The sequence below is a fragment of the Phragmites australis genome, chromosome 3 (genome assembly GCF_958298935.1).
Source record: "Phragmites australis chromosome 3, lpPhrAust1.1, whole genome shotgun sequence".
Classification (NCBI taxonomy): Eukaryota; Viridiplantae; Streptophyta; class Magnoliopsida; order Poales; family Poaceae; genus Phragmites; species Phragmites australis.
In genome coordinates this window covers 15393030-15407625 of record NC_084923.1, presented here as the reverse complement: position 1 = coordinate 15407625, position 14596 = coordinate 15393030, and the positions used below count along the sequence as shown (strand labels likewise).

Here is a 14596-nt window from a genome sequence, read left to right as displayed (position 1 = left end):
CATGATTTTTAGGAGGACTAATAAACTTTAAATAAGTAGACTAAAGAGAAAGAATAAATGAAAAAGAGTAAAGATTGGTATATAAATAACAATAAATTATTTTATGTAGTTATACTTTCCATCCGAAATGTAGAGGTGTCGTATTGTCTTCTTAATACCTTTGATATAAGTTGTTGTAGCAGGTTCAATAGAGACCCATTGTCCTATTGTGTCTGTATAATGTTAGATTATATGTTATTTTATTAAAGTTATATGATGATATTACAATAGATAAAATGTATATTAGAAATGGTAGATGTAATATATAAATGAATATATAGTTACCTGATATTTCTCTAGTGTAATCAATTCTGATCCTTAATGTATCAAAGGATGCTAGAGTATATGCATACTTGGGGAACGTTGGAGAAGCACCAGGGAATTCAATTACCTCAGTGTGACCTGTGAATTTTATCATGTATATGTGGTCAACTGCTCGATAATTATTCTTAGCTGGAAACACTTGGAAAAACTTTATAAAATATACAACTCCTTCTATAAGGTGTGGCTTGAATTGATCTTCATGGCATTGTAGCACTTGAGCTTCCATTGCATTTCCCTATATATTTGCATAGAAAATTATTGTAAATGATGTATACTCTTTTATTTTTTCTAAAGTACATAATATTTGTGGATACCTCTTGATCCAATAGTACAAAATCAAGTCTATGAATTTCTAAAAGTAACTATTTTTGGAGTTTTTTATTTTAAAATCTAGATGGGGTATTGAGGTGAATCCTTTTAAAATGGATTCATCATGAATTATAGGATATATAGAAAAAGTTTCATGAATTTTAGAGTACAGCAACCCCACTGCTCAAATAGAGAAAGCGGAAAGAGAACAATTGAAACCGCTGAAAATATTGTTCATCCATGAAAATACTGTTCATCCGAGTCACGCCAACCAATTTGGCGTGACTCAGGCTGCCACATCGAACCCACGTGTTAAGGCACCAGGGTTTCCGCCAGCGTGACCACTTTGGTCACATCAATGAATATGGTGTGACTACGTTGGAGAGTCACGCTAGATACTTTAGCGTGACAAAAATGACTAGTTTCTCAAAATTTAGATTTCGACGGGCTGTTATTAAAATATTAATTTTAAGAAGGCTAAAAAAAAGTCAACACCAAGGGCAGCGAAAGGCCCAGCTTCTACTGTCGCTATCCACTTTGCACGCCACAAACTGACACGTGTAACAGCCTCTACTTCCGTAGTCTAGCGCTCGTCTACGCGACTTAACAAAGGGGGCAGGTAAGACCAAGAGGCAATCAGCAGCACCAAGCCACCAAGACAAGAGATGGCAGGGCTCGCCGCGGCGGCGCCCGCAGCTCCGGCGCCGTTCTTCTTGCAGCCCTCGCTGGCGGCCTCGCGCTTCAGCCCTGTGAGTACTCGTCTCGTGCGCCCGTGGTATGGTATGGCTGCCTGGTTGGCGGCTGGTGGTTTCCCCCCTCCGACGCCGTGGGCGTAAGCTGTTCGATGAAATGCCTTATAACGAATCTCTGGGCGCTGGTGTGGTGGCGTGCTGGTGGTGGTACACTGATTCGTGCCTGTGGTTGTGCTGCCCTGTGGACTCATGGAGGCAGTAAGCGGAGCGCTTGCCTTGCCCGTGCGAGCGTGTGATTCTTGTGACCCTGCCTGGCCCTCTGGGCGCCAGGGGGGAATTAGAGCCAGCCAAAATACTCTCGTGTCCATCACGGGTCTCAGTTGATGCTTTTGCGCCTTTTCTGTTTCTTGGGGGTGAGTGGGTCGGGGTAGTTCAGTCGCCTATTTGCTTGACCTTGTCATCGTGCTCCATCACCTGTTTGACGGAATGCGCACATAGAGAGTTGTGTTGGATTAATAAGCCACAATTACTTGATTGACGGAACACTCACTGCATCAATCTGTCACTCGGGCGGTCATGATCATGTTATGTGTTGGTGTGAGTGCTATGTTTTGATTATGTCGTGTCATTATATGAATAAAGCTTGTGTCCTTTTTCTACCAGGCACAAGCGTTGGTCTGCTGAAATCTTAGACAATTTTCTTTACATTTGGTAGCTGATCCAGATTTTATCACAGATTGGTTTTGTAGGCAGTGGCAATAAATTGGTATCTACACATTGACGCATTCATATGCTGATCAATCGCTGCCTAATGCTTCTGCACTTAGGTTGCAGGACCTACTGCCAGTTTTAGAACGAAAGTTTGTGGACTGAGATGTTGGATTGCTGCAAAGCTGAAGCTCCGGAAGGCATTGAAAAGTCATGGATGGCAACTTCAAAGAAAGCTAGATGCTCGAGGGGATGATAAAAGTCCTGATTACTTGGAGGTTTCATCTCTGACTGAAAAGCTAACTCATTGGAGCGTGCATCTTGCTTATGGTTGGTATCAGTAAATTAGTTATGTATTGTGCCGTTGCTTTGCATGTGCATATCATAATTCGGTCACTGTTGGCTCGATGCCTTATGACTCCCTCAGTTCAGCTGGCACTAATTTGCATCATACCTTTGATAGTTACATTCAATTTGCATTAGCATTGTCGATAAAAAAATTGCTCAAGAGAAAACTTCTCATACTATTATCGTTGCAAAGTTCTCATTGGGCATTTTCTTCTGTCTTCATGCTTTCACGAACACCTTATCGTTCCCCCCTTTATGCAGATTCTGGAGGTGAAATGGCCAGTACAAGCTCTGATACTTTGGATAGTTCAACCGTTCAGAAAAATTCAATGCATCTGGGACTCAACCCCTCTGAAACGCATCCTCCTGTGCGAAAGGAAGAGTCTGCTCTGTTTGATGGCCACTCCGACAGTGAACCATCTCTTTGCATTTCTGTTATTGGAGCTACCGGTGAGCTGGCAAGAAATAAAATCTTCCCAGCTCTATTTGCTCTGTATTACAGTGGTTTTCTTCCTCAGGTATGAACATAGCATAACTTCTGCTACTGGAGAATTGAATTCAATTACTTTCTGTACCTTGTCTGTGCGACTGCAATTGTCATGTTACACCTTTCAGCTTTTATACTGCAGAATGTTGGTATATTTGGGTATTCTAGGAAGAAATTAACAGACGAAGGGTTAAGAGCTATGATTGAAGCCAATTTGACCTGCCGGGTTGATCACCAGTATGTTTCTTTGGCAACGTTTCATATAATTTTTTTTTCATGATGGTTGCCTGGAGAAAACATCAGCTCTGGATTTAGTATCTAGAGTATTACCCTTTTTAGCTTTGAAATTAGTATAAAGAATTGTTGTGGCCAAACTATTCTAGTGATGCCTTAAGCTTTAACATATGGTTTAAGACTAGGCCATGTCTGTTGGTTTTGGTTGGCACTTGACACCAAGATCATTTTGCTTCTTCCAAAGTTTTCGTAGTAATGATTTATGCATAGCTGATATATTTTCCTTCCGAAGTTTTCAACGTATTAGCGCCTCAACTTGGAGGTCTGACTTTGCATCCAACTTGTTATGCTTCCAAGATTTTCAAAGCATTGATTTATGCATCATGCTGATATATTTTGTTTTCCAAAGTTTTCACTGTGGAGCCTAGCTCAGTTGGTCATGGGTGGATGTACGCCTAGACCACCTAGGTTCGAGTCCTCTCGGACACGAATTTTGGGCCTATTTCTGCTCTATTAATAGCACACGTAGTTCCTCCTACATGTTGTTCACTGTATTCCCAACCTCAATTATTGGCACTTCAGCTTGGTCTGTTTCTATGATAATGTTGGCTACTTTTTCTGTTATGTTAGTGCCTGACGATAACATACCTTCTCTGCCTTAAAAAAGGCTTTGCAAAACTAAGAAGAATGTATGCTGATTTTTATTGTAAATGCAGCGAAAACTGTGATGGCAAGTTAAATGAGTTCCTTAAAAGGACATATTATATAGATGCCGGACATGACAACAAAGATGGGATGATGAGATTAAATTCCAGGATGGCACATATAGAGGTAGAACTTGATCACATAACTGTTTTTGAATTATTTGGAGCATATTCATGTTTTATACTTGAACTTGAAATTCCATACAGAAAGGTTTATTAGTTTCCATTTCTGTTACAAAGGGTACTCATGCAGCAAACAGGATATTCTACCTTGCTGTTCCCCAAGAGGCACTTCTTGATGTAGCATTGTCACTAGCTGACCGTGCCCAAACGAAGAAAGGCTGGAATAGGATAATTATTGAGAAACCATTTGGCTTTACCGGTTTGTCCTCACACCGGGTAACACAATCTCTGCTGTCAAGATTCGAGGAGAAGCAAATTTACAGGTAACATTTCATCTTTTATCCTTCTAATCTTAGCTGGTCTTCCCTTTTCTGAATGAATGGATTGTCAAATTACTAAGCTTTGTAACTGTTTTTCTTAACTGCAATTTTTGAAGTACTCGACACATTGTTATTGCTACATGTTTTTGTACCCCACAGAATTGATCACCTTTTAGGGAAGGATCTGATTGAAAATCTAACTGTCTTGAGATTTTCTAATTTGGTGTTCGAACCTTTGTGGAGTCGGACTTACATACGGAATGTGCAGGTACACCTCAAGGCTCATTTTAGCATATGTTTTATAATTTTGTATATACATCGCTTGTGTAGTTATGTGTGTGAATTATTACAGGTCATTTTTTCTGAAGAAACAGCAACTGAAATACAAGGGAGGTGAGTTAATGCTACTAGTCCGTCAACCCATGTGCCTGCATGGGCTAGAAATATATAAAATACATGGTTAATAGGGTTAGGAATAGCAACTTGTATTCCTTGGAGGCCTTATGCTAGTATATATACATGTACAAGTGACAATATGCAAAGAACCTCTTATACTCTTGAGGATATTACAAAGAGCATATATATATCTAACACCCTCCAAACTCATGGAGGATCAACCACACTAAGTTTAGAGAGAAAACTTGTGCTAAGCTATACTCTGTGTCGTCGTGAAGAAATCAACCGACTAAAGCTCGGAAGGAACATACTGAAGAGAAATCACCTAATCATGTACCTGTGTCCATGTGTAAGAGGCATCAACACCAATATGTTTGGTGAGCTCATGCTTCACCGGATCTCGGGCAATATTGATAGTAGAACCTATCGGTGCAGAGCCAGAGGTAGCAACTAGGCGGCGAAGCAGCGTCACAATCTCCCGTTGAGTGTCGGTCGAAGAGGTAGTCGAGGTAAAAGTACCAGAGGATCGTCGAAGACAACCACCACTTGAAGGGACCATAGAAGGTGAAGGAGTCGAACAAGGAGCAGGTGGCTGTGTAGACGGAGTAAGCGCAGCAGGTGAACGAACAGCCAACACTGAGGGAAGCGGTAGCAATCCAGAACCACGCAGACGAGTCTCATCTGAGCGCAGCTCTGTAATGGCATCCACAAGCATGACATGAGGATGATGTGCAAGCAGTTGAGCACGACACTGCTCAAACTCCAGACAAAGACGAGTCAGGAACTCGTAAAAGCGTCAAAAATCATGTTCAGAACGTACATCCAAGCAGCACTGATAGAGCGGCAACCAACAACACAAAGGGAGTCCAACTGACGCCACATAGCCGACATTTGAGTGTAGAACACATCAGTTGTGGCATCACCCTGCTGAAGAGACTGCTTGTGGCGAATAACAGACAGATAGAGAGCATCCCTGAAGGCTTATAGGTCTGATGAAAATAAGTCTACATCTGAAAGACAGTAGAGGACTTCACAATCTCAGAAGAAATCATGGGCTCCACACTAGCAACCAGAATAGATGCGGCACAAGCATCATCATCCATCCACTAAGCACAAGTAGACAACTGATCACGGTACAGTTCCAAAGCTTCCTGATAGGCAAATACAACCTTCTCATAGGCAACAGTGGATGCTTCAATAGCTGTTTTGTCCCCTTTATCGATAGAAGTCTGCACGGGCTCCATCGGAAGATCAGGGAAAGGCTGACAACGAACGTTGTCAGAGAGAACACCCCGAAGACGAAGCCCACGCATGTGAATGCGCATATGCTGCACGAAATCCTGTTAGTTGGCACCATCAAAGATCACCGAGCATCGAGGAACTGAAATAATGCTCGATGACATCCGAAGAAGTGACGACCGACAGCGAGAGTGCAAAAAAAAAAAAAGCGGCGGGCGACAGTAGGTGTGCAAAAGTAGCAGTGAGCAATAGCTAGTAGCGATGAATGACGACGAGAGCGCAAAGAAATAGTGGCAAGCGATGGCGAGAGCGCAAAGAAAAGCGGCAATAGCGCAAAGAAAAGTGGCAATTGCTGCAATTTTTTCTTTTTCTTTTTTGATATTGCCTTATCTACACATGAGTTGTAGCGTAGACAGATCGAGCGAACAGGCGCGTGGAGGGAGCTAGCCGGCGGGCGGCTGGCGATTCGGGTGGAGGCGTTGGCAAGCCACCCCACGGGCAGCCAGTGAGACAAGCGGAAGCGCCGATAGTGGTGGTTGGCGAGCCGGATTGGCTGTTGGTGCGAAGAGGTCGGGGAGGCGCGGTTCGGAGATGACTCGAGCTACCCGAGTGGGGACAGGGATGTGGGCGGGCGGCGGCGTGTGGGTCCTCATTGGGTTGAGACCGAAGCGGCGTAGTGGTGCGGGGGTCCTCGCGGACAGCCAGTGAGACAGAAGCAACACAGATCCGGTGCAGGCGCACGGGAATCCGACGGTGTGTTGGGCCCTCGTCAGCCATGCGGAGTCCGAAGCAGTTGCGGGCAGATCAAGAGACACCGAATCAAAGCGCCACATGAGCATAGTGGAGCGGATCCGATCAGGAATCCGCGGTGGTGAGGAGAGAGAGCAGCCGACTGGAGATCGAGAGTCGGCGACGTCAACGGGGGGGGGGGGGGGGGGGAGGCGGGCAATGGGAATCCGACGGAAGAGACGACAGGTGGCTAGACAAGGACAAGTTGCAACTTCAAAAAAACCTAGTTCTAATACCATGTTATGAATAACAACTTGTATTCCCTGGAGGTCTCAGACCAGTATATATACATGTACATGTGACAATATGCAAAAAATCCCTTATACTATAGGGATATTACACAACAATAAATATATAACAAATAGAACTTAGTGAAATACCTATGATATAATTAGGATTTAGAGGCGACTGATGTGCATATATTGAACATGTTCTCTTACTATATTCCTCTACGGAATCAAAGTCTTGCGCAAAGTTTTTTTTTCCCTTACGTTCATGATATTCGTTAATATGTGTGATCATCCATGATATAATATCTCCTTTCTTTTTTTAGTTTGTCTTTGGACTCCACGACATATGTTGGACTCGTATCCTGCAAGAGGTGGGTTGATAGAACACACACTGGGCACATGAAGTTTTCTCGCTACCAACAACTTCTGATGGATTCCATCGGATGAAGCACATTTGGTGCTTCAATCCGACGAAGCATATTCGATGATTTTCTTGCTGCCAGCAGCTTCTGATATTTATTCTAACATCCAAAAGCCTATAGCTACTGACAGTCTCTAAAGGGATGAAGCTCATCCCGAGCTTTCATCCGATGCATTCGGCACACCTTATAGGGGGGGGGGGTCACCTCATATTTATAGGCCAACAACCGGCCTACTGTGGATACAGCACGTCGGTTTGCTACAGTAACCAAGATACTTATGTTACAGTACCCTTGTTACTGTTGCAAACAGTACCACATAAGGATTATCCTAACAATACTCCCCCTAAGCCTTGTGTGTAGTCGACCAACCGTCCCTCCTCTGTTGATCTCGTGATGTTCAGATCATCCACGTAGACTCCAAGGAGCAGCAGCGTGTTACCATGGCCGCGTCGGTACGTCGCAAGTTCGTGCGCGCTCTGCTCAAAGCCGAGAGCCCTCAAAGTGTTGTCGAGCTTCGCATTCCATGCGTGCGGTACTTGTTGCAGGCCGTAGAGCGCCTTCTGCAGTCATAGGACCATGTGCTCTTCTCCAGCGACGACGAATCCCGGCGCTTGTGCAACATACACATTGTCCTCCAATTCACCGTTTGAGAAATGCCGATTCCACATCGATGTGATGGACCGGCCATACCTCTTGGGCAACTAGCACCAGCAGCAGGTGCACGAACTCTCGACGGACTCCAGCACGGATTTCACATTCAGGTGAGAATACCTCGTCAAACTTCACGTCTGGCTGCTACACATAGCCCTTGGCGACGAGACAGGCTTTGTGCATGATCACAAACTTGGCTTCGTCTTTCTTGAATTTGTACACCAATTTGAGCCCGATTGAGTGGTGTCCACTCGGTAGCTCCACCAGCGTCCATGTCCCATGCTCCTCAATCTCGTCGATGTCGTGCTCAATTGCGTCCCACAGATCTCGCGCCTGCAACATGACCTTCATCATGGGGGACTAGTAAGCATCAGTGTCGGGTATGCAACCAATTTGCCAATCTCCTTCACCACTCGCCGTACCACTAGGTCGTCGTCATCGTCGATGCCACATCCACTGGCGCTGCTGTCACAGACCCTGCGAACCATTGGATGTTCGTCCTTCGGCTGAGGTGAGCTTGTTAGCCGCTGGGAGATGGTCTTGACTCACCATGAACTCCACGGTGAAGTCGCTCGACAGAGCCACTCCCTGCGGTATCTGCCTCCCAGTTCCATCTAGTGTCCTCGTTGAAGATCACACCTCGCGACATGCGGACGCACTTGGTGCTCGAGTCGTAGAGGCGGTACGCCTTCGCGCCATGTTTGTAGCCAATGGAGACATAGGGCGTGCTCCTGTCATCAAGCTTCCGCAGATGCGGTCGCACCTCCTTGACGTATGCCAGACAGCCAAAGATGCGCAAGAAGTTCGCCGTCGGCTTCTGGCTGAACAGCATCATGCCATCTAGGCTTTTCGTTGGTACGCGATTGAGCAGGAAGGCGGTAGTGCTCATCGCCGCTCCCTAAAACTCTGCTAGCATGCTCCTCTGTTTCAGGAGCACGCATGCCGTCATGACGATTGACTGATTGCACCTCTCCACCACGCCGTTTTGCTATGGGTTGTACGGTGCGGAGAAGTGTCGCTAGACGATGTGATCCACACAGTGGCGCATGAATTTGCTGCCATTGTTGGCGCGAAGGATGCGAAGCTCCCGACTACTCTCCACCTCCGCCTCCACTTGGATCGCCTTGATTCGCAAGAAGCTGGCCTCGATCAGCACCTTGGAACTATCCTCGTCCAGCTGGCCCACGCTGATGATGTTGTTCTTTAGCCGTGGGATGAAGTAGACGCTAGAAAGTGCCTTCTGCTCTCTGTTCTTCCCAACCAACAGGATGGTACCACAGTCGCGGATGTCGACCACCGAGCCATCTCCGAAATGGACGGAGCCCACGACACCTTGACGTATTGTTCGCGACAGTAGCCGATGTACTGTTTGCGACAGTAGCTGATGTACTGTTCGCGACAGTAGCCGATGTACTGTTCGTGACAGTAGCCGATGTACTGTCTGCAACAGTAACCTTACTGTCCGCAACAGCAGCCAACTTACTGTTTGCAGCAATAACCGATCGAGATTCGCGAAGACAGTGGCGACCCATCATGTGTTTAGTGGTGCCGATGTCGAAGTATCAGCCCTCTAGGAGGTCGCTGTCGTCGCTGGTACCAAGGTGGATTTGTGTGCGCAGCTCGTCGAGGTGGACGTGGCTTGGCAGTGGCACCTGTGCATCACTAAGAGCGCACACCTGCTCCATCAGGAGCGCAGACTCGTCTTCTTCGTCCTTTCGCTGGGCCAAAGCACCCGCAATTGCAGCACTTGTTGTGGGAGAGATTGCGTGCGGCCTCCTTGCCATCCGAGCCGTCGCCTCCCCTTCTCTTCCGTGGTGCTCGCGCACGGCGACGGGCATTTCCACTACCTAGGACCCTTGGCCTTGCTTTCACTCCTTCATGCGAGTGAGCTATTGCTCCTTGGTGAGGAGTTTACCACCAACGGTAGGGAATTCTACCGGATCGAGACGATCTTCCACTGCCTTTAGCCTCCTAGTCACTTCCTCCAGCGTAAGCGTCGAGAGATCGAAAAGAGTCTCTCTGGACAGAGCAATCCTCAAAAATCTCTTGGGGACTACTCGCAGATATCTTTCTACCACCTTCTGTTCTTCCATTGTTTCTTCGAGCGTGGCGAGGTTGGTGACGAGGCTGGAGAGATGATCCTCCACCGCCTTTAGCCTTCCAGTCACTTCCTCTAGCGTGAGCGAGATTGGTGACGAGATCGAAAGGACGATCCTCCACCGCCTTTAGCCTTCCAGTCACTTCTTCCAGCGTGAGCGAGATTGGTGACGAGGCTGAAGAGACGATCCTCCACTGCATTCAGCCTTTCAGCCACTTCCTCCAGCGTGAGCGAGGTTGGTGACGAGGCTAGAGAGACGATCGTCCATCGCCACGGAACGAAATTGCCTTAAATTCCTTTCGCAACTGTTGCGATGAGGCCTTGTGGACGCGATTGTCGTCGACACGCATCGACGTGATGGCATCCAAGCCCTCTTGATGCTTGTTTTGACAACGAGAGTGCCGATCATCTCCTGGGGCATAACCCAGAGAATGGCCTCCAACGCCATGCGATCTTCCTGAAAATCCGCATCGACAAACTCCATTGCATCCCAGAGGCCGCAAGCATGCAACATGACCTTCATGAGCAGGCTCCAGTCGGCGTAGTTGCTTTGTGTGCGGATCTGGTACGACGCACCGCCAACCTCTTTGACCACCGCTGGACGAGCATATCGCGACCACTGACGTCTCAGTGTCGCAATCGTCGTTGCGGCAGCGATGGGGAAGCTACGGTGGTTGAAGCGCCACCTGGGACTCAGAGTCGCACCACTTGTAGGAGCCGACATCGCCGGGATTGATCAACTCTGGCTTTAGACAAACATACCCACACTTAGACAAATGACTAGGAACATTCTCTCTTAGCACACATCCGTACGTCCAGTGCCGACACATATGCTATGCTGTGTGACCACTCAAGGCCTACACGCGTCATGCACCCTATGCCCGCGCCCCTGGCCCACACGAGCTCGTGTAACCGTAAGGGTCGGTTCTGATACCATTTGTTGGATTCGGATCCTGCGAGAGGTGGGTTGATAGAACATACATGTGAGCACACACTGAACACATGAAGTTTTCTTGCTGCCAACAACTTCTGATGGATTACATCCGACGAAGCACATTCGGTGCTTTTGTTGCTGCTAGCAACTTCCGATGTTTATTCCAACATTCAAAAGTCTATAACTGCTGACAACCTCTAAAGGGATGAAGCTCATCCCGAGCTTCCATTTGGTGCATTCGGCACACCTTATAGGGGGGTTCACACCATATATTTATAGGCCAGCAACCGGCCTACAACACAAGGATTATCCTAACAATATAATCGAGAGAGACCTAAATTAATGTTTAGGTGAAAAGCATATGGAATGTTGCAATACAACTACACTTTGGGTTAATTTTGTTATAATGGTAGATGTGGGTAATTTAGAAGAAAGTATTTAGGTTCTTTTGGTTAGTTTTTTCCATAATGGCAGATGTGGGTAATTTAGAAGTCGGTATTATGGTACTTTGGGTTATTTTTTCATAATGGCATAGGTGGGTAATTTAGAAGCATGTATTAGGGGTACTTTGAGTTAATTTTTTCGTAATGGCAAAGGTGTTGTCAATGATGATTACAGTCCCCCAAGTTGTTGGTCGGATGTTTTTTTTTTTGGAGAATTTCTAGGATTTTTTTTTCTAGCACGTCTCATGGAGGCTTGAAAAGGAGCCTCCAATTAGTAATAGCAAGATGGCATTTCTCTTAGTTTTTTTATTGAAAATGTGTTCATTTCTTGGCATTCTCATTTTGGATAATTTAATTCACAACCATATGCCCTTGCAGATACTTTGGAAATTATGGGATAATCCGTGACATAGTGCACAGTCACATTCTTCAAACAATAGCGCTATTTGCTATGGAACCTCCTGTAAGTCTTGAAGGAGAGGATATCCGAGATGAAAAGGTAAGGCAGTATAATCCTCTTAACAAAGGAAATCGTGCACTACTTATCCTAGAAGTTAGAAAATGCTGACACTTGTTACAGGATTATAAGAACTTTATGTGTGCAGGTGAAGGTGCTCAGGTCAATTCGGAAAGTGGACCTTGAGGATTTTGTTCTTGGTCAACTCAAGGACACCTCCGGTAAAGTTGACAGATATACAAAGTCCATGACACCAACCTATTTTGCTGCTGCTATGTACATTGACAATGCACGCTGGGATGGGGTACCATTTTTGATCAGGACAGGCATGGGGCTTATGAAGAATAGGTACACCCAATGTTAATGAGTTCCATAATTTCTGAGCAAATGTCTCACTAGTTCATTTCTGATTTCAGTCACCTCATTGTAGCATTGTGTTATTATGAAACTATTGCGTTCCTATACCTTTAAATTTCCAAAAGTAGAAGTAGAAAATGGTTTATATGCATAGAACTTGCACTGCTCTATCAACTATTTTTGAGTACTCCATCCTATTCTGAGCACCTTATTAATAAATTTTGCAAGATTACCATTCATTTATGAAAGAATATTAGTTGACAACTCCATCATGCATAACTGAAGGTTGTTAATCATTCTTTTTCTTCAGAGCTGAGATTCGAATTCAATTTCGCCATGTCCCTGGTAATATCTACCGTGAACGCTTTGGCCATGACATAGATCTTGACACAAACGAGCTGGTTTTACGTGATCAACCTGAAGAAGCCATTCTGTTGAAAGTTAACAATAAAGTCCCAGGACTTGGGCTCCAACTGGATGCTTCAGAGCTCAACCTACTTTACAGGGACAAGTATGGAGATCACATGAATCACCTTATGATCTATCTAGATTGCTGAAACTAAATCATGATTTATGTTTTGTAGGTACAAGGTTGAGGTACCAGATTCGTATGAGCATCTTCTTCTGGATGTGCTAGATGGAGACAGTCATCTTTTCATGCGCAGTGATGAATTAGCTGCTGCATGGAACGTTTTAACTCCAATAATCGACGAGATCGATCAAAACAGAGTAGCTCCTGAGCTCTACGAGGTTGGGGATAAAGGACCTATCAATGCTTACTATCTTGCTGCTAAACATGGGGTACGATGGGATGATGACTGGTGAGTTGATACCCGGCACAACTGCTCAATGTGTGAGATTCACTTCCATTTTTGTTTTATCGCGTTGAATGATGTGTAACAAGGCTTGATCTATACATTTTTAGGAGATTCAAAAATGGTTTCTTTCCTAGTCTGCAGCAATGTTTTTTAGACCGACCTGTAGCAATGTCGATTCCGGTCCGTAGTTGGCAAATATATATAAAACTTAAGCACAGACCAGTATATATGAAAAAGACATGCACGTGCACAGTACGGTATAGATTGTTTGCTTGCCACATTTTGCAACAGATCATATGCCGTAGTTTTCGCGAAGCATGGCAATATTTGGCAAGCAATGTCATGTTTTTAAGATTTAGGGCTAAAAAGGCTCCTTATTCTTACATAATTTATATATGGCATCCAGATACATTTATATTAAAGAATTTCGAAATGTACGGGGCAGGACGATGCGAATGAGCGAGTGTAAACCTTGTCGGTTGTCGCACTAGGCAGGACGATGTGGTACCATGAAGGATGGCATGTTATTGACCAGGTCACAGAGTACGTGCATGTTCTGCTGCTGATAGCTGCCTATTATGGTCAGGTGACCACCCCCAGCGTTAACAGCAAGGACGTTATCGACAAAGACTTCGGGATCGGTAGCCTCGTTGACCCGGCAGAGTACCAAGTAGGATCGGTAGAGTTAGTGAATATACGTTATCGTAGGAGATATCGTCTTTTGTATGATTGGGTTTTATAAAATTTGCTTTCGGAGTTAGGTGTCGATCACGTCATTGTGGTGAAGCAGTTGGAGAAGTTGTTGTTGACCTTGATCCGCGACACGGCAGAGACAATGCACAGCGCCGGTTCCAGTAGTCATATTGAACACTATGAAAAGCCCGTAGTTACTGTTAGGAAACATAACAGGTTACGTATTGAAGTGGGTCCGTCTCGAATCCTAGTAGGATTGGAGTTCAACTTTTAGGGGTTTTTGGTTTTTTGGTACTTTTCAATCCCTCATTGTAACATAAAAAAACAGATGAATAAAGAATAGACAGTTTTTTCCCTACACTTTGTCTTCTTTTGCAATTGCTCTCGGGGAACTGTTGGACTACGTTCGGTAGCAACAGTTCCTCAACACGTTATCAGCACGAAGCTCTGCCAAAGATCAAGCTAGTGGAACGAATCTGCCTACGACTGATCTGCACTGCATCGACATTGTCGTCAAGCGGGCAGGTCTTTGGCCTAGCCTATATGCCCTACGCGGCACGAATCATTCGCAAGGATTGAAAAGTACGATCTACTCGATACGTATACTCGTTGCTGCTGTTTACTTGCGTCAAAGTAGATCTGAATTGCATGAACAGTAATAAATTCGCATGAACAGTAGCGAGTACCATATGAATCGTCACTGTGTAGAATCGAATTATGATCTGTAACTAGCACGATGAACAGCAACAAAGCGAGTTGGATCTGTACAACATCCCGGTGT

General features: G+C 45.3%; 1 protein-coding gene across 2 annotated transcripts; it reads left to right on the top strand.

Annotated features, from left to right (window-relative positions):
- The first annotated feature begins 1274 nt into the window (after positions 1–1274).
- LOC133912379 (inactive glucose-6-phosphate 1-dehydrogenase 4, chloroplastic) lies at positions 1275–13255 on the top strand. Of its 2 annotated transcripts, none has more exons than XM_062355073.1 (12): positions 1275–1421; positions 2192–2402; positions 2682–2938; positions 3050–3144; positions 3858–3972; positions 4086–4291; positions 4448–4556; positions 4641–4681; positions 11869–11989; positions 12096–12295; positions 12615–12815; positions 12889–13255. In XM_062355073.1, exons 1-12 carry the CDS (start codon positions 1338–1340, stop codon positions 13127–13129), a joined length of 1881 nt encoding a protein of 626 aa, XP_062211057.1. In that variant the 5' UTR covers positions 1275–1337; the 3' UTR covers positions 13130–13255. The 2 variants fall into 2 exon arrangements, with proteins under 2 accessions (XP_062211057.1, XP_062211058.1); XM_062355074.1 differs by having other exon boundaries at positions 1290–1421; positions 2199–2402.
- The last annotated feature ends 1341 nt before the right edge of the window (positions 13256–14596 follow it).